This window comes from Capra hircus, chromosome 18, assembly GCF_001704415.2.
Source record: "Capra hircus breed San Clemente chromosome 18, ASM170441v1, whole genome shotgun sequence".
NCBI classification, from domain to species: Eukaryota; Metazoa; Chordata; class Mammalia; order Artiodactyla; family Bovidae; genus Capra; species Capra hircus.
In genome coordinates, this window is record NC_030825.1 from 187,227 (window position 1) to 211,223 (window position 23,997).

The 23,997-nt window shown below is 40.2% G+C and overlaps 1 protein-coding gene across 2 annotated transcripts in view; it reads right to left on the minus strand.

The window, feature by feature from the left end:
* MRS2 (MRS2, magnesium transporter) overlaps positions 1 to 23,485 on the minus strand; it is a 35,686-nt gene extending 12,201 nt beyond the window's left edge. For both annotated transcript variants that reach the window (XM_018061660.1, XM_018061659.1), the window contains exons 1-9: positions 23,140 to 23,485; positions 19,080 to 19,153; positions 16,332 to 16,368; positions 14,494 to 14,606; positions 12,631 to 12,804; positions 9,930 to 10,060; positions 8,740 to 8,856; positions 402 to 554; positions 40 to 157 (exon numbers count right to left, since the gene is read on the minus strand). In XM_018061660.1, coding sequence (XP_017917149.1) covers positions 40 to 157; positions 402 to 554; positions 8,740 to 8,856; positions 9,930 to 10,060; positions 12,631 to 12,804; positions 14,494 to 14,606; positions 16,332 to 16,368; positions 19,080 to 19,153; positions 23,140 to 23,329 — 1,107 coding nt within the window. In that variant the 5' untranslated portion in view covers positions 23,330 to 23,485. The remainder of the gene's footprint in view (positions 1 to 39; positions 158 to 401; positions 555 to 8,739; positions 8,857 to 9,929; positions 10,061 to 12,630; positions 12,805 to 14,493; positions 14,607 to 16,331; positions 16,369 to 19,079; positions 19,154 to 23,139) is intronic.

Consider the following 23,997-nt stretch of genomic DNA (forward strand, 5'->3'; position numbering starts at 1 on the left):
AAAAACCATCCCTAGATTATTGAAATAATACATTCTCACCTCCTCAAGGGAAGATTCCAAATTCATTCCGAAAGCAACTCCCATTAGCCCAAAGAGGGAAAGGGAGAAGGTTCCCATGGTCAACTGTAGGTTCAGCCTCATCATCACATTACGGTGGCTGGGGAGGAGAACGACCGCTCAGATCAGAAGGGCCCACCAACCGAGCACCGCAGATTCACTATTACAGGTCACATGGGCTAAACATGCACCTTAAAAAGACACTCCCATGTAGTAGTTATAAATGATAATGATGGGATAATTCTTTCCAAAATGGAAAAACAAAGCTAGCCTTAAACACTTTATTACTGTGCAATAATTACTTTATTAAAAAATATGGATAGTTTTCTATGACACCGTCTTACCTGTCCAGATTGATGAATATGATACTCTGTGAATCATCGATCAGTGCCCTGAGTTCCCGAGCTGCGTTGGAAAGATCCTCAGCTAATCGGTAGTAGTTTTCCAACAGCAACTCCATCTCCTCTGCATGGTCAATCCCCGCGCTGCTCTTTTCACTTTAATTAAAAGAGTTCACATAACTAACATGCCCCCAATACATGTGTTATACATTTAGTACCACAAAGCTTCCTGAATTAGTGTACAATATTCAGTTATCCTCTGCTCCTTGTGGCTCCTGGGTGGAGGATTGGCCCCAGGGTGGCCAGTGGCAGCAGAGAGGCCAGGGAGCCCTCTGCTCCTGGGCGTCCTCCAACATTGAGCAGCTACAGGCTTCCCTGGACCCCCTTCCCAGCATCTCCAGCAGGACCTTTGCGCAGGTCCCCAGGGGCTTCCCTGGTGGCTCAGAGGTTAAAGCATCTGCCTGCAATGCGGGAGACCTGGGTTCGATCCCTGAGTTGGAAGATCCCCTGGAGAAGGAAATGGCAACCCACTCCAGTATTCTTGCCTGGAGAATCCCATGGATTGAGGAGGTTGGTGGGCTACAGTCCATGGGGTCGCAAAGAGTTGAACACGACTGAGTGACTTCACTTCACTTCCAGGTGGTATGCTGACCAATACCCAGCAGCCAGTGAAGGTTTACACACTCAAGAGGACCAGCAGTGGGACAACCAGGGCGCCAGGCTATGTGGAACAGATGGAGGGCATGTCCTTGCTAGTTGCTGCTAAGTCACTTCAGTCGTGACCGACTGTGTGATCCTGTAGACGGCAGCCCACCACTGTGGATGGTGAATGCAGTCAAATTAAAAGACATTTCCTTGGAGGAAAAGCTATGACAAACCTGGACAATGTATTAAAAAGTAGAAACATCACTTTACTGACAAAACTCTGAATAGTCAAAGCTATAGTTTCTCCAGTAGTCATGTGTGGATATGAGAGTTGGACCATAAAGAAGGCGGAGTGCTGAAGAATTGACACTTTTGAAATGTGGTGTTGGAGAAGACTCTTGAGAGTCCCTTGGACTGCAAGGAGATCAAACCAATTGTAAAGGAAATCAACCCTGAATATTTATTGCAAGGACTGATGCTGAAGCTGAAGCTCCAATCCTCTGGCCACCTGATGCGAAGACCTGAGTCACTGGGAAAGACCTTGATGCTGGAAAAGATTGAGGGCAAAAGGAGAAGGGGTGACAGAGGATGGGATGGTTGGATGGCATCACCGACTCAATGGACGTTGGTTTGAGCAAACTCAGGGAGATAGTGAAGGACAGGGAAGCCTGGCATGCTGCAGTTCATGGGGTCACAAGAGAGTCAGATACAACTTGGTGAGTGAACAACAGTAATTCAGGTATCACAAAAAAAAAATTGGCCTCTGCTTTTTCTATTATTGTGATTGAGACCAGTCTGAGTGGCTTTGCTAACTGATCCTAATCATGGCACAGGTAAGTTAAGGACACGAGTTTATCCCTACACAGGCTTTACTGTATTCCACATCCCTGAACTCAGCGATTCTCATGCAAATACACAAACTACCATTTACAGGAAAATCCAGACATGTGAATGCTGACAAATGAGTGCAAAATCCAAATCACTATCAGGTAAAATACAACCAAAAAGTAAAATGAGCATAATGAGCATTTCCTTTCCAAGGTAAATGTATAGTATCACTTCCATATAGGAAGAAAACTGGTTCTGAAAAATGTAAATACAGTCAAAACAGCTCAAGACAGCAGAGGAGTGGTATGTGGCTCTCACGTTCTCCCACAAATACATCAAAACACATCCACTTGGGACAATTCTCACTGAACATCTACTGAACACCACAGATCTCAGACTTCCAAAATGGTAAGAAAACCTTCACATAACTGGGTAGGACAAAAGAAAAAGGGGAAAAGATAAAGAGAAGGGAACTGGGATGGGACTGCTCCTGGGAGGGAATGGTGAAAAAGAAAAGGTTTTCATCCCTGGGGAAGGCACCTCACTGGTGGCGAGATCAGCTGGGATGGGGAGAGGCAGCTGGGGAGCCTTGGAAGAGAGCGCAGCAACAGGTTTGTGGAGGGCAAAGTGGAAAGACCTGCACAGTTGGTTGGTATGGGTGCCTGGCACTCCCCAGCCTCAGATGTTCCTTCATGGGACAGGTGGAGCCTGGGTGCTGAGGCTCAGGTTTCATCACGAAAATTACCCAATCAAAGCAGCAGACAGAAAGCCAGACTGGGGGAAAAAAAAGGCAATGTAAGAGACCAATGGGATAACAGAATGAAGTGTGCCAATCTACACATAAATGTGATTCCAGAAGAAGAGAAAAGGGGATGAAATATGTATTTGATGAAATTGTAGCTGGAAACTATCCAAACCTAAAGAAGGACCAGGTACAGAAAACACAGAGGGTCCCAAACAAGAAACAAATCCACACCAAGACATAAAAACAGCAGAAGTCAGACAGCATTCTAAAGGCAGCAAGAGAAAAAGAGAGTTAATTACAAGGGAACTGTCATAAGGCTATCAGTTGAGTGCTCTATAGAAATGATGCAAGCCAGAAGGGAGTGGCAAACTATGTTCAAAGTTTAAAAAGGGAAAAATCTGCAACATGAAGTCCTCTACCCAGCAAGAGTATCATCAATGATGGGGAAATAAAGAATTTCTCAGATTAGCAAAAAAATAAAGAATACAGCAATACGAAACCTATTTTAAAGAAATATTGAAAGGTCTTCTCTAAATAGAAAAGAAAGATACAGTAAAGAGGACCTCACAGTTGGAAAGCAAATCACTTAAGTGAGCCAGTACAGAGGTCAAATAGGAGAAAAACCTATTTACAAAAGGAAGATAAAGACAAGGAACAGTAAAAGAATAAACAAGATGTGATATAAAAAAGGACATCAAAATCATAAAACGTGGGGAAGGAGAGTATGAAAATGCTGATTCTTATTTTTTAGAATGTGTTTAAGCCTATATGGCTATCAGCCTAAAGCAAGCAGATACAGGAAAGGGTTAATATACCTGAAAAACGGGGCAACTATAAATTAAAAACATATAATAGCAAAAAAAAAAAAACCCCAAAGAGAATACAAGGGTAAGAGAAAAGGAAATCATCAAACCACAAAAAGAAACAGAAAAAGACAAAGGAACAAAAAGGAAACAGAATACACTGGGAAACAAGGTTTAAACTGGCAGTAAATATATAAGCATCACTAACTACCTTGAATGTCAATGGACTGAATACTCAAATCCAAACAGAATGGCAAACTGGATAAACAAATAAGAGCCTATGATATGCTGCCTACAAGACAGCCATCTTAGGGCAAAGGACACACACAGATTGAAAGTGAAGGGAAGGAAAAACGCATTTCATGCAAATGGAAATGACAAGAAAACAGGAGTTACAATCATCTTATCAGACATATAGACGTTAAAACAAAAGCCATAAAGGAAAAGAAGGAAAATATATAATGGTAAAAGGATCAATGCAAGAAGAGGATTTTACACTTGTCAACATATATTGCCCCAAACACATAAAATACTAACAGCTAAAAACGAAGAAACTGATGAGAATATAACAGGAGACTTTATCACCCCATTCACATCAACGGGCAGGTCTTCTAGACAGAAAAATCACTAAGGCAACAGAGATCCTAAATGATATGACAGTTAAGACTTAACTGGTATTTTCAGGACATTATTTCCAAAAAACCCAGAATACACATTCTTTTCAAGTGCACATGGAGCATTCTCTAGGGCTGACCACATACTAGGACACAAAACTAACCTCAACAACCATAAGAGTAAAGAAATTATTTAAAGCATTTTTCCTCACAACAGCATGAAGCCAGAAATCAACCAAAGGAAAGGAAATCCATATGTTACTACCCAACAGGTAAATGAGGAAATCAAAAAGGAAATTACACACCTACCTCAGAAAATAAGAAAAAAAATCTCAAATTAACAACCTAACATATGACCTAAAAGAATAAGAAAAAACAAAAAAACAAAACCTCAAGTCAGTAGAAGGAAAATAATAAAGATCAGGAAGGAAATAAATTGAGATTAAAAAAAAAAAAACAAAAAACCCAACACCAGGCTTCCCTCATGGCTCAGAGGTAAAGAATCCGACTCCCACTGCAGGAGACACAGCATGGGTTTGATCCTTGGTTTGGGAAGATCCTACATGCTGCAGAGCAACTAAACCTGCATGCCATAACTGTGCTCTAGAGCCCAGGAACAGCAACTGCTGAAGTCCCGAGTGCCTGGGAGCCCGTGCTCCCAAACACGTGCTCCGAAGCCTGTGAACCACTACTAGAGTAATCCCCACTTGCCAGAACCAGAGAAAGTCCATGCAACAACGAAGACCCAGCACAGCCCAAAATAAATAAAATAAAAAATCAGTAAAATCAAGAACTGGGTCTTTGAAAGGATAAACAAAATTGACAAACCTCTGGCCAGTCTCACCGAGAAGAAAAAAAGATAGAATCCAAATAAATTAGGAAATGAAAAAGAAATTTCAACTGATACTGGAGAAATACAAAAAACCCTTCAGAGAATACTATGAACAATTATATGCCAACAAATTCGACAACTTAGAAGAAATGGACAACTTTCTAGAAAGATACAGTCCACCAAAACTAAATCAAGGAGACAAGAAAACCTGAACAGACTGATCACTAGAAGTGAAATAGAATCTGTAATTTAAAAAAACAAACAAAAACTCCCTACAAACAAAACTACAGGACCAGGTGGCTTTAAAGGTGAATTATTCCAAACACACAAAAAACTTCTTAAACTATTCTAACACTGGAGAGGGGGAATCACTCCCAAAGACATTCTAGTAATAGGAAAGTGTGTTAGTCACTCGTGACTGACTCTGACACCATGCTCAGTCCATGGAATTCTCCAGGCAAGAATACTCAAGTTGATTGTAATGAAGCCACAATCAGCTGCTAACAAAACTAAACAAATACCACCAAAACAGAAAACCACAGGGCAAATACCTTCAATGAATAGATACAAAAATTCTCCACAAAATATTAGCAAACTGAATCCAACAACATACAAAAAAGATCATGTACCAAAACCAAGAGGGATTTATCACAAATTCACAAGGATGCTTCAACATATGCAAAACCAATCAATGAGTGCTCAGTCACGTCCAACTCTTAACAACCCCATGGACTGTAGCTTGCTAGGCTCCTCTGTCCATGGGAATTCACAAGGCAAGAATACTGGAGTGGGTTGTCATACCCTTCGAGGGGTTTTTCTCAACCCAGGAATTGAACTTGAGTCTCTTACATCTTCTGCATTGGCAGGTGGGTTCTTTACCACTAGTGCCACTTGGGAATCCCCAATGTAATACACCATGTAAATAAAAGTAAAAAACCATATGATCATCTCAACAGATACAGAAAAAGCATCTGACAAAATTCAATCCATTCATAACAAAAACACACTAAAAGCCACTTATGACAAACCCAAAGCCAATATAATATTCAACAGTGAAACGGTGGAAGTCTTCCCACTATATCTGGAATAAGAAAATAAGGAGGCCCACCCTTACTACTGCTATTCAGTGTAGTGATGGAAGTCCTAACCACGGCAGACAGACAAGAAAAGGTATTCAAACTGGAAAGGAAGAGATAAAATTGCCATCATATGCAGAAGACATGAAAATGCATAGAAAACCTTAAGGACTGCAGAAAAAAATTTACTAGACCTATAAATGAATTCAGCAAAGTAGCAGAATGTAAGATTAACATTTGTAAATCAATTTTACACTAACAATGAAATACAGAAAAGGGAATGTTAAAATTAAAGAGGATTCAAAGAAATGGAAAGATATCCCATGCTCTTGGATTGAAAGAATATTGTTTAAAGGGCAATACCACCCAAAGTTATCTACAGATTTAATAGAGATCCCTATCTAATTACCCATGACATTTTCACAGAATTAAATAATCCAAAAATTTATATGGAACCATAAAAAGCCCAGAACTGCCAAAGCAATCCTGAGGAAACAAACAAAACAGGAGGCATAACTCTCTCAGACCTCAGACAATACTAGGAAGCTACAGTAAAACAATGTGGTAACTGGTACAAAAACAAGACTAGGGATAATGGGGCAGAATAGAGAACCCAGAAACAAACCCACACATCTATCGTTAATTAATCTTTGACAAAGGAGACAAGAATATACAACTGGAAAAAGACAGTCTCTTCAGTAAGCAGTGCTGGGAAATTTGGAAGGCTGCATATAAGTCAATGAAGTTAGAATATACCCTCACACCCTACACAAAAATAAAACTCAAAATGGCTTAAAGACTTCAAACATAAGACATGATATCATTAAACTGTAAGAGAGCAAAGGCAAAACATAACCTGACATAAATCGTACCAGTATTTTCTTAGGTCAGTCTCCCAAGGCAACAGAAATATTGATAAAGAAGAACAAGTGGCACCTAATCAAACTTAGAAGTTTTGCACAGCAAAGGAACAATTAAAAAAAAAAAAAAAAACCCAAAAAGACAACCTACAGACTGGAAGAAAATATTTGCAGATGATGCAACTGACAAGGGTTTAATTTCCAAAATATACAAATAGCTCATACAACTCCCAAAACCACATAACCAAATTGAAAAATGGGCCGAAGACTTTAATAGACATTTCTCCAAAGACATGAAATGGCCAGTAGGCACATGAAAAGATGCTCAACATCACTAATTATTAGAGAAATACAAATCAAAACTACAATGAGGTACCACTTCACACTAGTCAGAATAGCTATCATCAAAAACTCTACAAAAAACAAAAGCTGGAGAGAGTGTGGAGAAAAGAGAATCCTCCTATTCTGTTAGTGGGAATGTAAATTAGTGTGGCCACTATGGAAAACAGTATGGAGATTCCTTAGAAAACTAAAAATAAAATAAAATTATTGTATAATCCAGCAATCCTAGTCCAGGGCATATACCTGGACAAAGCTATAATTCAAAAAGATACATGGACTCCAACATAGCATATTCACAGTGTAGCAGCACTATTTACGACAGCTGAGGCACTGCAACAACCTAAATGTCTGTGGACAGATGAATGAGTATACAACGGAACACTACTCAGCCATAAAAAGGATGAACCAATGCCATTTTTGCAGCAACATGGATACAACTAGGGATTATCATACTAAGTGAAGTTAGAAAAACAAATACATGATATCATTTATACGTGGAATCTAAAATGTGGCGTAAATGAACCTATCTACAAAACAGACATAAAGAACAGACTTGTGATTACCAAGGGGGAGGAGGCGACAGAGAGGGATGGACTGGGGGCCTGTAGTGGATGCAAACGATTACATATGGAATAGCTAACAACCAGGTCCTACTGTACAGAACAGGGAACTATAACCTCTCTCCTGGGATAAACCACAACGGAAAAGAATCTAAAAAAGGAATACACATAGGTGTGTAACTGAGTTGCTCTGTTGTATAACACAAATTAGGACAAAATTGTAAACCAATTATACTTCCATTAAACAAAAAAAAAGTTACTAGTTTTTTCCCCCTCTTTAGTTATACCCCCAGTCCTACCAAAGAGGATAAGCAGGAATGAAGCACTCTGGAAAACACTTATAAAGCATATTAGAGACAGACTGGCTTAAGAAGGAAAGCAAACAAGAGTTCAAGTGTTCGAGTTTCTGCTACTATATCTATCTGTTAGAATACAAAGCCCTTTTTATTTTGTTTCCTTATTAAGATATAGATAACTAATTTCTCAATTAAAAAATCTGTACACACTACAGAAACTATGAACATTACAAAGGTGTCTGTATTAATCTCTGATAATGATAGTTACAAAGAATAAAAACATTTGAAAAGGCAGCATTTAAACTTGTGTATACAGAAGAAGCATACATGATTTTTAAGTTCCTAAGAGATGAAAGGTCTATAAGATGAGTGTTTTTATGTTAACCAGACTTACAGAATCTATGCCAGTGTCTCCTTCGCCTCCCCGCACTCCATCCACCCTTTGCCCCACCTCTCCTGCTGACCTCTCCAGCAAAGTTAGCCGTGTATGTCACTCTGTTGGTCAGGCATTTGAAGATAAAGGCAATGGTGTGTTTACCTTTATAGCTGTTGTATACAGAGCAAGCACTTAACAAGTCCTCATCAAATTCAGTTAGATGCAATACGGAAAAGGAAATAATGAAACGGGGGATGAAAAGTGCACCCTCTATTCCAGAAAAATGTTCTTCTTTATAAAAAGTTATCTGAAGAAGACAACTGATTCTAAGGCAAAAACTAACAAAGCATCACTGTTCACTTACAAGACTCGTGGGTCACTCCACTTTGTCAGACAGAGCTCTTCCAGCAGCTCTTCTTCATCCAAGATCTCTAAAATGGACTCTTTGAAGATTTTAATATCTGTTTCTAACTCTGACAGGCTGTAAGAATAATTGTATAGAAATGATCAGTAACATAAACCTGTAAAAAATTTTCCTACAGGAGTAGTGCCTTTCTAATGTCTTATCAAGCAGACTCCCTTATACACTCATGATAAACACCAACTTGTAAAAAGTTTTTGGTATTTACTAGGCAGTTTGAGAATCAATTCCCAATACAAGACTGTTAATATATTAAGTGATAAAATTAAATGATGATATAATTTTCAGCATATGTTATTTATCTCTGAAACATACAATCACTGTGATGTAAACTTTTGGGGCCAGAAATTTACTTTTATTCTTAATTATGGCAGTGATAATACAAGAAGAGACCATTTACTTTTATTTGATAAGAACATCCTAAATTTTTTCGACAAAAAAGTGACTCAGGAATTTTAACTGTTAACTCTTGAAAGTACTTTAGGGGGTACAAATCCTGAGGGACTGATCATTCAATCTGTAATACAAATTAATATATTAAATTCTGGAATGCATTATGATCAATAAACAAAAACTTCATGAACTTTGGAGGGAAAAAAAAAACGATTTGAATACAGATCTGTCATTTAGTAGCTATTAAAGTTTAGACAAGTTACTTAGACCTCAATTTTCTTATCTTCAAAATGAGGACCATGTCAACAGGACTGATGACAGGTTGAGATGAGATCACACATATAAAAGAGACTGATAGAGCATTTCATTGAAAACAGCTTTTCAATAAACATTTGTTTGTGTGCCCCCTTTAGCTCAACTTCCCACCTAGGTTACTAACCCTAACCCTAATTCTTTATAAAAAGCTGTTTAAAGTAACCCTAGGCTACTTTCCTACTTTAAAGTTATGAAAGATTTTAAGAATAATGAAAACCAGATATGGCAATGAAGGCATTGAGAGTAAGTTTCAAAGTAAATAATGTCATTACCATTTGCAAGACTAGTTGGTATTTTTAAGATAGTTAATAACTACACTAATTTTGGATCTGAATTTACCTTAAATGTTTCACTCTAAGACTACTAAAAGAGAAGTTTAAGACATTTGTGTCTAATTCCCAACTTGGTAAATCAACCATATTTACCTTTTGCCATTTTGTAGCAAGATGTGCAGTTTGCTTCTGTCTATGGAAGAATGTTTGGGATCCACCAAAGCGTCCAATGTCTCAAGGATCAGTGGTTGTAAAATGCTAAGTTTCCCCTGAAGGGTGTTGATCTAGATAACAACATGACCTTTCATAAGAATTAAAACAATCTTTTTAGAATACTCAGGGTCAGTGAATCCTCTGATTAAATACAGAAATCGAAAATAGCTAGGAAGGTTGGTAACATTTCAGAACATAGTTACCATTGGAATGCCTATCCCAGATGATTAAAAAACTAATCTCCTAGGTTAAAAGATACTCATGCATAATGTTGTTGCCAGGCGCCCATTTGGGTGACAGGAAATTAATTCCTGTAAGAGTCCTCCCACTACAGACACTTAGTATGAAAGGAATGGAAGACTGATTAAAAGAAAAGCTGCCATTCCCTGGTTAAAACAAACTTCACGTCTGGTAAACAATACCCATGTTCTTTGTAACAGAATAGGATGTAGTTCAGAATTCCTATGAACAAAGTTGTTTTGCAAAAAATAAAAATGCTCTTTAAAAAAACAAAACATATCTTAAACTTTAAAAAGTAAAGTTGAAAAGTCAAATGTATATTTATTATTCATGTTAATATAGGCACAGCAAGATTAATCAGCAGGTATGCATTGATACAGGTATGTGTATGCATGCTAAGTCGCTTCAGTTGTGTCAGACTCTCGGCAACCCTACGGACCATAGCCCTCTGTCCATGGGATTTTCCAGACAAGAATAGTGGAGTGGGTTGCCCTTCTCCATGATATAGCTATACTATCTGTTAAAATACTTCCAATAACTGTTAGTATGCAGCATAACCGTAGCTGAATTAAGTAGTGAAATTAATAGTGTAAACTGCAATACACTCTCCACCCCAGCATGAGCTCCTGAGAGCTGACTCAGTCTGTGTTGCTTCAGCACTGACCACTGTTCATGTACCTTCATTTCTTTCCTTCTATTATTTCCCTGCTCAGTGAGTGGGCTTCAACTAGCCACCATCTCATTGGCTGGTACTAGCTGGTACTGCTGCCTTACTAACCCCAGGAAGGAATGGAGCCATCTCCTACTACCTCAACAGAGCAAGGCAGACAAAGAGAAGGGTGCCAGGTCCCACCAACCCCCCACCCACCTCGTGCCCGCTTTACTCTCCCCTCTTCCCTCCTCTTCTCCAATCTGGTTAGGATGGCACTGACTCTTGCTTGTAGCCAGGTCCTGAACAGTACTATCCTGACTGATGGGGGAAGAATAGATGACGGAAGATTTGTCACAGCCCAGAAAGCACTGACCATCCTTGTTCACAGCTTGACAGGATCCCCAGACCCTCAGTGATTATCAATTTAATACAAGCGCTGTGAGAAGTGTACACAATTCCTAGGTCAAACTAGGTCTCAAACAGAGGCATCATTTAGCTACCTCAGACAAAGGATTGTACCAACAAATCAAAGAATGGTTGGTAAGTATCAGAATGATCTGATGAAATATTTGTATTATATTTATCATGTGTAGGGCTTCCCTGGTTGCTCAGACGGTAAAGCGTCTGCCCGCAATGTGGGAGACCCAGGTTCGATCCCTGGGTCGGGAAGATCCCCTGGAGAAGGAAATGGCAACCCACTCCAGTATTCCTGCCTAGAAAGTTCCATGCATGGAGGAGCCTGGTGGGCTACAGTCCATGGGGTCACAAAGAGTCGGACACGACTGAGTGACTTCACTTCACTTTATCATGTGTAAGCAGTTACCCAACATACAATTTAGTTAGAGAATAGAATGGCATACAGCTAAAACCTTTTGGTATGTTCATTTATATCATATTTAAGATAAAGTATTTTGAATTAGCATCCCTGAACAGGATGTCAGGATAGACAACCTCAGATGTGTTTCACTGAATGTCATAACATGACTGTTAAAGAGACTCTGTATACTATACCTAGAGACTTTAGATCTATTTGAGTCATAAAGTTTAAGAATTAAGCACTTTCCACATATAAGACCCTGAGATGTTTCTATTTGGGGGGAGGGTGTGGTTACGGCAAGTGCCATTAGAACAATACCAGGGCTTCCCTGGTGGCTCAGTCGTAAAGAATCCATCTGCCAGTGCAGGAAACATGGGTTCGATCCCAGATCTGGGAAGATCCTACACGCTGTGAGGCAACTCAGCCTGTGCACCACAGCTACTGAGCCTGTCCTTAGAGCCCAGGAGTCACAATTACTGATGCTGAAGCCCTAGCACTCTGGAGCCTGTGCTCAGAAACAACAGTTGTTGTTTAGTGGCTAAGTCATGTCCGACTCTGCGATCCCATGGACTGTAGCCCACCAGACTCCTCTATCCATAAGATTTCCTAGGAAAGAATACTGGAGTGGATAGCCATTTCCTTCTCCAGGGGAATCTTCCCAACCCAGGCATCGAACCCCGGTCTCCTGCATTGCAGGCAGATTCTTTACCATCTGAGCCACCAGGGAAGCCCTGAGCAACAAGAGAAGCCACGCTATTAGAAGCCAGTGCACCACAGCTAGAGAGAAGGCCCCGCTTGCTACAACTAGGGGAAAGCCCACACGGCAACAAAGACCCAGCACAGCCAAAACCAGAAAAAACCAAAGGGTCTTCCTCCTCCACAGCACTGTAAAATCAGAAGACATTCAAGAAGCTGGATAAACACAGGCTTACCCGATACTGCAAGAGTGCTTCTATAGCTCTAAACTCAAAAGGTAAAGGGTACGTGACAAGTTGACCCTCTCCAGCCAACTGTGAAGGGAGTTCCCGGAAAAGCCACTGCTCCAGATTTAAATTACGATAATCTAGTATCAGAAGACACTCTGGAGTTATCACAGCTTTCAAGTACTGGTAAAAAAAAAAAAAAAAAATATATATATATATATATATACACACACACATACACACACGCACGCACATATCTGTAGATAGACATATGTACACAGGCATATATGTAAGCTTTAGAGTTGTAGGGAAAAAGTAACATTCAGAAAATATTTAGAATTTAATACTCTATTAATTTTTAAAAGCTATTTATTTGGCTGCACCGAGTCTTAGCTGCAGCATGTGGGACCTAATTCCCTGACCAGGGATCAAACCCAGGCCCTGCATTGGGAGCAAGGAATCTTAGCCACTGGATCACCAAGGAAGTCCCAATACTCTTATTAATTCTGGACTAAGCCTAAATCAAATCACTGTTCATTTGGTTTTTCAAAAACAAATCAACAAAAACAAAAAACCAAGACTTTTTTTTTTAAAAGAAAGGAAGCCTAAAATAAATGCAAGTCTTAATACCTCTAACTCACTCTCAACAGAACTAGAATTAAGGAAATTATGTATTTACTAGGATTTCCAGGGTAATCAAGAGAAATATAGAGAACAAAGGAAACAAGACAAGGTCTTAAAGTCAAGCATTCAGCAGATTTTTAGAAAAGATTAGTTTAATCATGACTGGTTTGGTTGAAGTGGGGAAATTTCCTTTTTAAAACATCATCAAAACATACTAAGCTAATCTGAAATCATAAAGATAAAATGTGGCCTTAGTGCTCTAATTTAGAACACTATGAAGTTAAAAATTTACTCTGAAGAGAAAGGCTAACATATTCTGTTTGGGTCATTTTACATGCAGATGTTTTTCGGTAGTAAATACCACACAAACACACGACCTGCGGTGGCTGAATCTGAGGACAGCAGGTATGGAGGAACTCTAACGTACACATGTATTTTTTACTGCTTGGAGGTTCAGTGCCCCCACCCCCATGAGGCTCAAAGGTCAACTCTAATACGAACATTTTTATTCAAAAAAGTTGAAAAATTATACAGTGAATACCTACACACATACCAATCAGACGCTATAATTAACGTTCTTCTATAATCCATGTAAAATGAGCTCTATTCCTAACATGTTATAAAATAGTTAGCTTTATCACATACTTCTCTATTAAAGAGGCACTTTTTAAAAAATTTTGAAAAATGCTAGTTATAAACTTTAGGGACTTTCCTGGTGGTCCAGTGGCTAAGATTCTGCGCTCCCAATGCAGGGGGCCCCCTGCTCAATCCCAGGTCAAGGAACTAGGTCCCACATGCAGCAACTAACATCCAGCAGTCAAATAAACAAATATTTTAAAAAAGATGATAAAATATAAAGGTTACTTCTAGGCTATTTCGAAAACTAGAATATATTCTTAGTAGCTAAAGTTGCAACGCAATTACATATATACTGTATATGACTGAAAAAGTCTGTTATAAACCAAGAATCTTTCTCTTATTTCAGAAACTAGAGACTAAATTCAAACAGTGAGAAAGGAGACCGCAGTCAGACCTTTTCCACGATTAACAGAGCAGTGCTTCACCTGCTGAGCACAGGTACACAATTCACGTAGAATGAGTTCTGCTCCTAACACCATGCTATATCACATAATAGTTTCACACATCTATTTTTTTATTACAAAATTACTTTTAAACTACTGATCAAGATAGTAAGGAAGGAACTTTAAGACTGCAGGGGAGACATGGAAATGAAATACAATCCTTTACCTCCATTCGCATGATAATCCTATTGTTTCTGGTTGTGATGCTCATTAAATGCTGAAACCTCAAATCTCTGGCTTGAAGACCTAATTCTTGATATAAGTCAGTTTTCTTCCTTTCTAAAAAAGAAATGTATTCAATAAAAAGAGTGGGTAAACTTATAAACCAAAAATTTAGATTTTTATATCAGAGTACCCATCCCAACACCATTGAGATAATCTATTACTACCAGAAACAAGAGCTAAAATGGGTCTTTTTGCTTTTTTTTGCAATTTATGCCACTGCACTTTAACTTTTAATTTTGTATTGGGGTATAGCCGATTAACAATGTTGTGACAATTTCAGGTGAACAGCAAAGGGACTCAGCCATACAGATACACATGTATCCATTCTCTCCCAAACTCCCCTCCCATCCAGGCTGCCACATAACATTGAGCAGAGTTCCATATGCTATATGGTGGGTCCTTGTTGGTTATCCATTTTAAATATAGCAGTGTGTACATGTCCATCTCAAACTCCCTAATTATCCCTTTCCCCTGACTCTCCCCACTCCGCCTACAACCATAAGTTTGTTTTTTAAGTCTGTATGAGTCTTTATTTTTTAAGTTCATTTGTATCATTTCTTTCTAGAGTCCACATATAAAGGATATCACACGATAATTCTTTTCTGTCCGACTTACTTCACTCAGTATGACAATCTCTATATCCATGTTGCTGCAAATGCCATTATTTCATTCTTTTTAATGGCTAAGTAATCAAAATGGGTCTTTGTAACACCCATTTCTACCTCAAAAACGTATTCAGGCTAAATCTGGTCAAACTAATTTTTCTATTCTCCTGTTAACCATACTTCATAAAATTTCTCTGCACTTAGAGAAACCCCTTGGGACCAGTATAAAAACCATAGTTATACATCATTAGAACTTACAGTAACAATTCCTAGCTCTAGATGCAGGGATTTTTAAATATGAACTGTACAGAACTACATTTTCTATTGTTTCCTTACTATATTATTAAGTTCAGCATTTTAAATCTATGAACAGATGGTCCAATTGTCTTTGTTCTTAGACTAATAAAAATGAGAAAATAAAATCACTAGATTCTCCTACCTGAAAACTAAATTATCACCTAAGAAAAAGCAAAATAGATGAACAAACTCAAGAAATCATGCTGGTAATGGGAGCATCTATTCTTATAGTATCAAGCCACACCTGTGATAGAGCTCTAAGTAGAACAATCTTTTGAGGTGATATGGAGCCAAACAATACCCAATATACCCCACTAGGATTTCAGCAACAGCAGGAACAGGACTAGAGGGTGGGAAGGACAGGGAGCCTTGAAACCTGCACCTGAGGTCAGATGGTAAAGTAATGCTGAATTTCATTTTAAAAAGAAACCGTCCACAAGAGCCATCGTTGGCAGTGTCAATGACTGCCATCCAGGGCCCTGTCCCTCCTGTCCGCCGTCACCCACTGCACTGCAATGGCAGCGGTATTACTTGATTCTGCCCTCAACATGGCACAGGGGGAGATGACCATGAGGACCAGGGCAGTGGAAGAGAGACTAAGGAAGAGAAACACAAGGGAAAAGTGTTTCTCTCTCGGCTGCATACCAGCCAACACTCTTACTTGAACATTCTGTTAGAGTGAGTGGCTTCTCACCTCCCCTCCAGCCCCCGAAAACTGCAGTACAGGTCAAATGCTGCCAGCAGTTAGGGCTAATGGACAAATGCTTAAGAAAGATCATCTTCAACACATCCATATAAGCAAACAATATTTTACTCAAAATATAATAGTTTCTTTACTTCCAGTGGGTTGATTTAAAAGAAAATTACAGATACTCACCAAAAGAAGTCACCTTTCCTTCTTTGTCAAATTTTGTCTGGAGACAGATAATAACAGCATTATTTTTTCCCAAATCAGCACATGATTTGTGGTATCATATCATATGGTATTATGAAAATAACTCTAAAATAATAAAGATATAAACCATATCTGCTGTTCTTAGGTTAAATTCGGTTATGAGTTCAGGATTAAAACAAAAAGTTCCCTTTCCTTTGCCAGGACAAATCTGACCTTGGATTAACTATCTAACTTGGTTCCTCAGAAGATCTGATGAAGGAGTGTCAGCTGTGTTACTAGGCCGTATCGTTCATGGTGAAAATGCCCAATCACTGCTTGACGGGCTGCACTGGGGAGACTGAGAGTGGATCATGATACCTGGCGGGGAGCCACAGTTCTGCCTTCCCGAAGACAGTGGCTCTCGTAACTGACTGCTCCTTGCAGGAGCCTGGGATACACCTCTGGGATGGTGACAAGAGATACTGACAAGAGGGTCTCAGGGGGTCTAAGCCAAGGTGGATCTCGCACCCACCTTTGAGAATATCCTCTCCTCATACCTGAGCTTCACACAGGGGGCCACAGGAGCCCCTGGATGGCTGAAAGGACTTCTTTCGAAGAGAAGACACCAAATACTGCCCTTGTGGATTTCCTATCCTTTTGCCTTCTGAACAGACTGGGATCAAACGTGGCTTATCTTGGGAATCTAAGTATTAGTATCTGTGGGATGCTATGAGGTCTCTCTGATGGGCGCTGCAGAATCAATAAATATGTACAGAAAAGACCTCTTTTGATAGTGCAGAAAGGACACAATGCCGAAACTGTACTTACTTCCTATAAAACAGAGGGAACATTTTCCTGTAATACTTGTCCACAAGTCAAGTCTGAGGACATCAAAATAATGTTAAATGAATCACTATGTGCTGGGCTGCATTAATTACTACTTAAATATGTATTTTCAGAAGACACACTCTAAGATATACTTGAGGTACAAGTACTAAATATGCATGCTATGTTATTAATACCACCATAAAACCACATAGTATATTTCAGCTTGCTTCTTGTGAGCAAAGATAACATCAATAGGAATACATAAGCACCATAAAACATCAGAGTTAAAGGGAAACCTACATCAAGGGAAGTTTTGTTTTGTGTAATATATATTAGGTTTCCTCCTTAAGCTTATTTCAAATACATACATCTGCTGCAGAAAATTCGCAAATAAACTATCCGGTCACAAATTTTAGAGAAAACCATGCTAACATTTTACTAAATGCCCTTTCAGACTTATTCTTACCAAATACATTCACGCTATATACACTTCTTTGCAGTCTCTCCTCTGCTTTCAACTTAACAATGTATGATGGAAAATTTTTGCATCTCCGTATTTATCTGTATCATTTTTAATGGGATTTTTTAATTAAAAAAAAATGAGATCATACAAACTGATTTTTTTTAAATGTTTACCTTGAAAGGAACTCACATTATTTCAAATAGCATCAACTGATTTTCTTAAGTGTTCTTGGTAAACAATGATTTCACCGGCAAAGAACCTTCTTTCAATACTTAACATCTGACTTTGTATTGTTTAATTAAACTGGCTAACTCCCAGAAGAGTGAGTAACAGTGACAACCTCTCCGTGCAGTTCTGGGAGTTGTCTTGTTCTGTATAGTTTATAAAGAAAAGCTATGTTAAAAAGCCTAAATAATAATGACGATATATAATGGCTAATATATACACTGAATGCTTACCATGTGTGAGATATTACTTTTAAGGGTTTTACATATTTAAATTAATTTAAATCTCATAATTCTACAAGGTAGGTACTATTACTCCTAGTTTCAGTTTAGTCGCTCAGTCACGTTCGACTCTTTGTGACCCCCATGAACTGCAGTATGCCAGGCCTCCCTGTCCCTCACCAACTCCCGGAGTCCACCCAAACCCATGTCCATCGAGTCGAAGATGCCATCCAACCATCTCATCCTCTGTTGTCCCCTTCTTCTCCTGCCCTCAATCTTTCCCAATCTAGTTTACAGATGAGAAAACCAAGGCACAAAGATATTATCATAATTTCTCCAAGTCCATCTAAGAGTCAGAGTTGAGATCTGAATTTACAAACTCTGGCTCTTTCTCTAAAAATTAAGATTTAAAAAAATTAAAAGCCTACAGAAATGTTACAAGAATATTAAAACCAGTTTCCATGTAACCGTGACCTAGAGTCTCTCTCCCTTTGTTAATATGTGCCCCAATGGCCTTATTTTCCTCTAAATATGTGTGTGTGATACACACCAGTTATGTTGCTTTATTCTACTTTTTTCTCTGAACCATTTTAGAGAACGCTGCAGAGATCAAGACCCAACAAAGCTTGCAGTTTTAAGTAATACCCTGTGCTGCCTTCAAAATGCTTCTGCATATATTATGCTGCATAGCACGGGTTCAAGCCATTTTGTGGCTAATAGCCTTCAAGGACTTCTGAATAGATTTCTGAAGAAATCTTGAGTTTCAACCAGGAAGCTCTGAAATGTGATTTGAGCCACTTGTTCTAGTACTAAGACAAGCTCTGCAGACATTAGCAAAGACTCAAGAGTGCTATGCAGCAAATCTAGCTGGCACTCAAGTCACTGGCTAAACAAAAGACAATGACTTACACATTATAAAACCAAGTAAGTAGTATCATGGCTGATCTGTCCAGCCCAGTTAACTTAATAAGTATGTACTCTCTGTAAGTCTTCAAATGGACCACATATACTCACCACAGTAAACACTGGAGATACACTGGCTAAAGTGGCTTGAGACACATCTGAAGTTCTATTCCGGTAAATTTCACCTGAAGAATGAATTAGAGAATTCCTTGTGAGCGTATGATTGGTTTTCACATATAGCTAAGATACAGCTCTCATAGTCTGTAGAGTTTCACTATGTTTCAAACTATTTCACTATGTTTTGAATTTTTTTCCCGGAGGGGAAAATAAGAAACACTTTTAACATTTACAGGGGATTATGTTAGGTTTGGCAAAACATGGTTTTTAAAAGTAATAGTTTAGGTGAGGCATTAGAAGAATTTATGGATTCCAACCACCCCTTTTCCTTTCTAATTATTATATCTTGTAGTTGGACATCAAATGTGTAACGATGTTCTGAGATTAAAGTAAAATGCCTATTCCTTTTCATACATGTAGAAAAGTTCTTAATGAAAGTTACATTGGAAGACATAGTTTAGAAAACATACATTCCAAGAACTACCTGACCTCTCAGCATTCCAAATATCAGGACTATTTGATTAACCTATAAACTATGAAGCCTACAGATTTTAACTCTATATTTAATTTCTTTCCCACTGATACTTTAATTTTCAAATTATTTTTAAAAATGGGAGTATAACTGCTTCACAATGTTGTCTTGGTTTCTGCTGTAGGTGAATCAGCTATGTGTACATATCCATCCCTTCCCTCTTGAGCCTCCCTGCCCCCGTCCCAGCCCTTTCAGTCATCACAGGACACCGAGCTGAGCTCCCTGTCTATACAGCAGCTCCCCACTAACTATCCATTTTACACATGGTGTGTACACGCCGATGCTCCTCTCTCAATTCATCCCAGCCTTTCCTTACCCAGCATTTTCACAAGTCCGTTTTCTACATCCACTGATATACTTTAGAGTGAATACTTGTGAAATAATTCACTGCACTGAAATAAAGACCCCGGTGAACTGGAATAAAGGCAAACTTTTACTTGAAAATGTGATTAGACTAAGTTGAAGAAAAGCTCTCAAGTATAACCAAGTAAATTTAATGCCTGAGAAAGGACACTGTTCACACTACTAAACACAAGAAGCATGGACAAAATTCCTATCCATATAATAGGAAGCTATATTCTCATTTCTGATCTTATTCTTTCCTATACATTCAAAGACATAGTTTGTTCTTGTGAAAATGATGGGTAAGGAGAGGGTGGGATAAATTGAGAGAGTAGCATCGACATATATACACCATGTGTAAAATGGATAGTTAGTGGAAGCTGCTGTATTTAACTTCTATGCAGAGTACATCATGAGAAACGCTGGGCTGGAAGAAGCACAAGCTGGAATCAAGATTGCCAGGAGAAATATCAATAACCTCAGATATACAGATGACACCACCCTTACGGCAGAAAGTGAAGAGGAACTAAAAAGCCTCTTGATGAAAGTAAAAGTGGAGAGTGAAAAAGTTGGCTTAAAGCTCAACACTCAGAAAACTAAGATCATGGCATCTGGTCCCATCACTTCATGGGAAATGGATGGGGAAACAGTGGAAACATGTCAGACTTTATTTTTGGAGGGCTCCAAAATCACTGCAGATGGTGACTGCAGCCATGAAATTAAAAGACGCTTACTCCTTGGAAGGAAAGTTATGACCAACCTACACAGCATATTAAAAAGCAGAGACATTATTTTGCCAACAAAGGTCCGTCTAGTCAAGGCTATGGTTTTTCCAGTAGTCATGTATGGATGTGAGAGTTGGACTGTGAAGAAAGCTGAGTGCCGAAGAATTGATGCTTTTGAACTATGGTGTTGGAGAAGACTCTTGAGAGTCCCTTGGACTGCAGGAGATCCAACTAGTCCATTTTAAAGGAGATCAGTCCTGGGTGTTCTTTGGAACTAATGATGCTAAAGCTGAAACTCCAGTACTTTTGGCCACCTCACGTGAAGAGTTGACTCACTGGAAAAGACTGATGCTGGGAGGGATTCGGGGCAGGAGGAGAAGGGGACGACAGAGGATGAGATGGCTGGATGGCACCACTGACTCGATGGACAAGAGTTTGAGTGAACTCCGGGAGTTGGTGATGGACAGAGAGGCCTGGTGTGCTGCGATTCATGGGGTCGCAAAGAGTAGGACACGTCTGAGCCACTTAACTGAACTGAGGTTTGTTGGTTCCCCCTGTACAAACCACCTTATGAGGGTCAGCTGAATAAAAGTTACAGTGCTACAAATCAGCATTTGCTAATAAGTCACAAGTTAGATAAAATGTTACCTGGAGGGAAGAGAGTCAATTTCTAGGGAGACTGATAAGAAGTCCATGGTCCCCAAGGAGGAGAGAGGGGTCTGGGGCTCCTGAAGAGGAGATAGGGGTCTGGAGTTCTCAAGGAGGAGGAAAGGACAAAGGTCTTTGTTTCCTCTACATTTCTTAGTCTTAGTCCCATAAAACATTCTTTTCTTTAAGCCTGGAACTGATGATTACAAAACAAAACAACTCAGTTTAAACTCCGTATTAAGGATTATATAACAACAACATATCCTGCCTGAGGACAGTTTCTCCTTCCTGAAAACCTTCTGACTAATACTGTTATCTTAAAAGGTATATTATGGGAGTGGGTCTGGTAAGATCTTTCCACTGTTAAGTTCTAATCCTGTTATTCCAACCAGTCGATCCTAAAGGAAATCAGTCCTGAATATTCACTGGAACGACTAATACTGAAGCTGAAACTCCAATACTTTGACCACCTTTGAGGTGAGGAATCAATTCATTTGAAAAGACCCTGATGCTGGGAAAGACTGAAGGCAGGAGAAGGGGATGACAGAGGATGAGATGGTTGGCATCACTGACTCAATGGACATGAGTTTGAGTAAGCTCCAGTAGTTAGTGATGGACACGGAGGCCTGGCGAGCTGCAGTCCATGGGGTCCCAGAGCCCAGACTGGGCAACTGAACTGAATCCTGTTATCTTAAAATGTAAACTGTGGGAGTGAGTCTGGTAAGATCTTTACAACCTTGAGACATTCTTTGGATTTACTGTAATAATTAATTAAAACAGTATACAGCTCCCTTGCTAAGACTAGCACGTAGGGCACTCCCCTCCCCCTTCTGATGTCTATGTCAGAAGCTCTCTGTCCCTTTTTCACTTAAACTCTGCCACACAAGAGCCCTGAGTGGTCAAGTCTGGTCTCTGGTCCCAAAGCTAAATCTTCTTCAGAGATCACGAATCTGACATCCTTCACCCTAAGGTATCAGAGGGAGACTCTCAATTTCAATGCTTGTCCTAAAAGGTTAGATGGGCAATGTAACCCAATTTGTAAAGACTCTCCTAATGAGTATGAGAAAGCAGGTGGAGAAAGTGAGCTACTTTGGGAACATTTTGAGAGTACAATTGAGAAAACTTGTTTGAGAACATTTTTGAGAAGCCATACATGTCTTGGGTTTTTGAGCAGTATTAGTACCCACATGGTCACATTTCTGAAAATGTCAAGGTATCATCTTGGTTTATCATTTAGGGGGGGAAAACAATTAACTGACTTCTACCTCCATCCCCTTCTATCTGGCTACACAGTACTTGAAGAAAAGTCAGATCTTTCTCAGAAGCAGTTTCTAAAATCTTCAGCCTCACTCTCCCTTTCCTGAGCAACTGGACAAATGTCTAAATGTGTCCGTTCAAAAGAACGAGACAGAAAGGAGAAATACTTATAAAAAACATTCCAGGTAGATAAGCCTAATTTTGGTTTCGGCACTATCATGATGGATCGGAGCGAAACTCTTAAAAACCTTCTCTCAAGCGCACTCAGCCCTGTTTGCAGCCGGACCGGTGGGGAGGACAGGGGGCTGGAGGACTCTAGCAGGGGCCAGGGGGCGATGCTCAGCCGAGTTCAGAGCTGGTGAGACACAGCTCCGCCCGCAGACCTGTGCAAGAGAGCAGGACCTCGGCGCACAAGGGCGGACCTGGAGGCCGAGGACAGAGCAGACCGCGGGGCGGGCAGCCACAGCCACGTGGGCTCGGGCGGTCGGGTCGGGCCCTGGGATCACCGCAGGCCCGGCGTCCCGAAGCTGCAGGGCGGGGAGAGCGGTACCTGTCACAGGGAGCCGGCGGGGCCAGCACAGCGGAGCGGCCCGCCTCCTTCCGAGCAATTCGGTGACGCGGCCGTAGGCGACGACGGGGCGAGTGCCGGGGGTCAGGCCCAAGGCCAGAGCGCACAGGGTGCGCCGGGGCAGCCCCACCGCGCGGGGCAGGAGCTGGGCCAGGCTCCGCAGGCATTCCATGGCGCTGGAGCGAGGAGGAGGGAGCTGCGAGACCCCAGCCCTTCATGCCGGACAGTGGCGGGGCGGCCGGCACTTAGCGACCCCGCGCCGGCGCCCAAGCTGCGACGGAGGCATACGGAGCATGCGCCGGTGCGCCGCGCCTGCGTGCCGCACCTGCGTCTTATTTCCCGCGCATGCTCCGAAGGGGCCTCTGCGTGCGCGTCCCGTGACGCTCGGCCAATCAGAGCTTTGCCTTCTGCACCCGTGTGTGTACTTGTAAAGAGTGTATGGACCGGCCCCGGGGTGGGTCGGGGGCGTGTACCTGGGTGAGTTGAACTGCCTAACCTAGGTTCGACCCTTGGGCCTTTGCAGTGGTCTGGTCGGCGCGTACAGTGTTGATTGCTTCTATTAACTAGTAATCATTAAATGTGAAAAAATACTCTGGAGATATATATATATATATATATATATAATGTTTTACAGTTTCTGGAGCATTTTCGTACAGATGCAATCTACAATTTGGAAGTGAGAAGTTATTACCCATTCCCAACTCAAGTTATAATTAAACTTAATGCAGCAAAAGTAAACTTTCATATGGAATGATATATTAAACTTTTGCTAGTGAAGACGGAGGAACATAAACACGGAGAATTTATATTCTGTATTTAATCAAATGTAAGCTAATATCA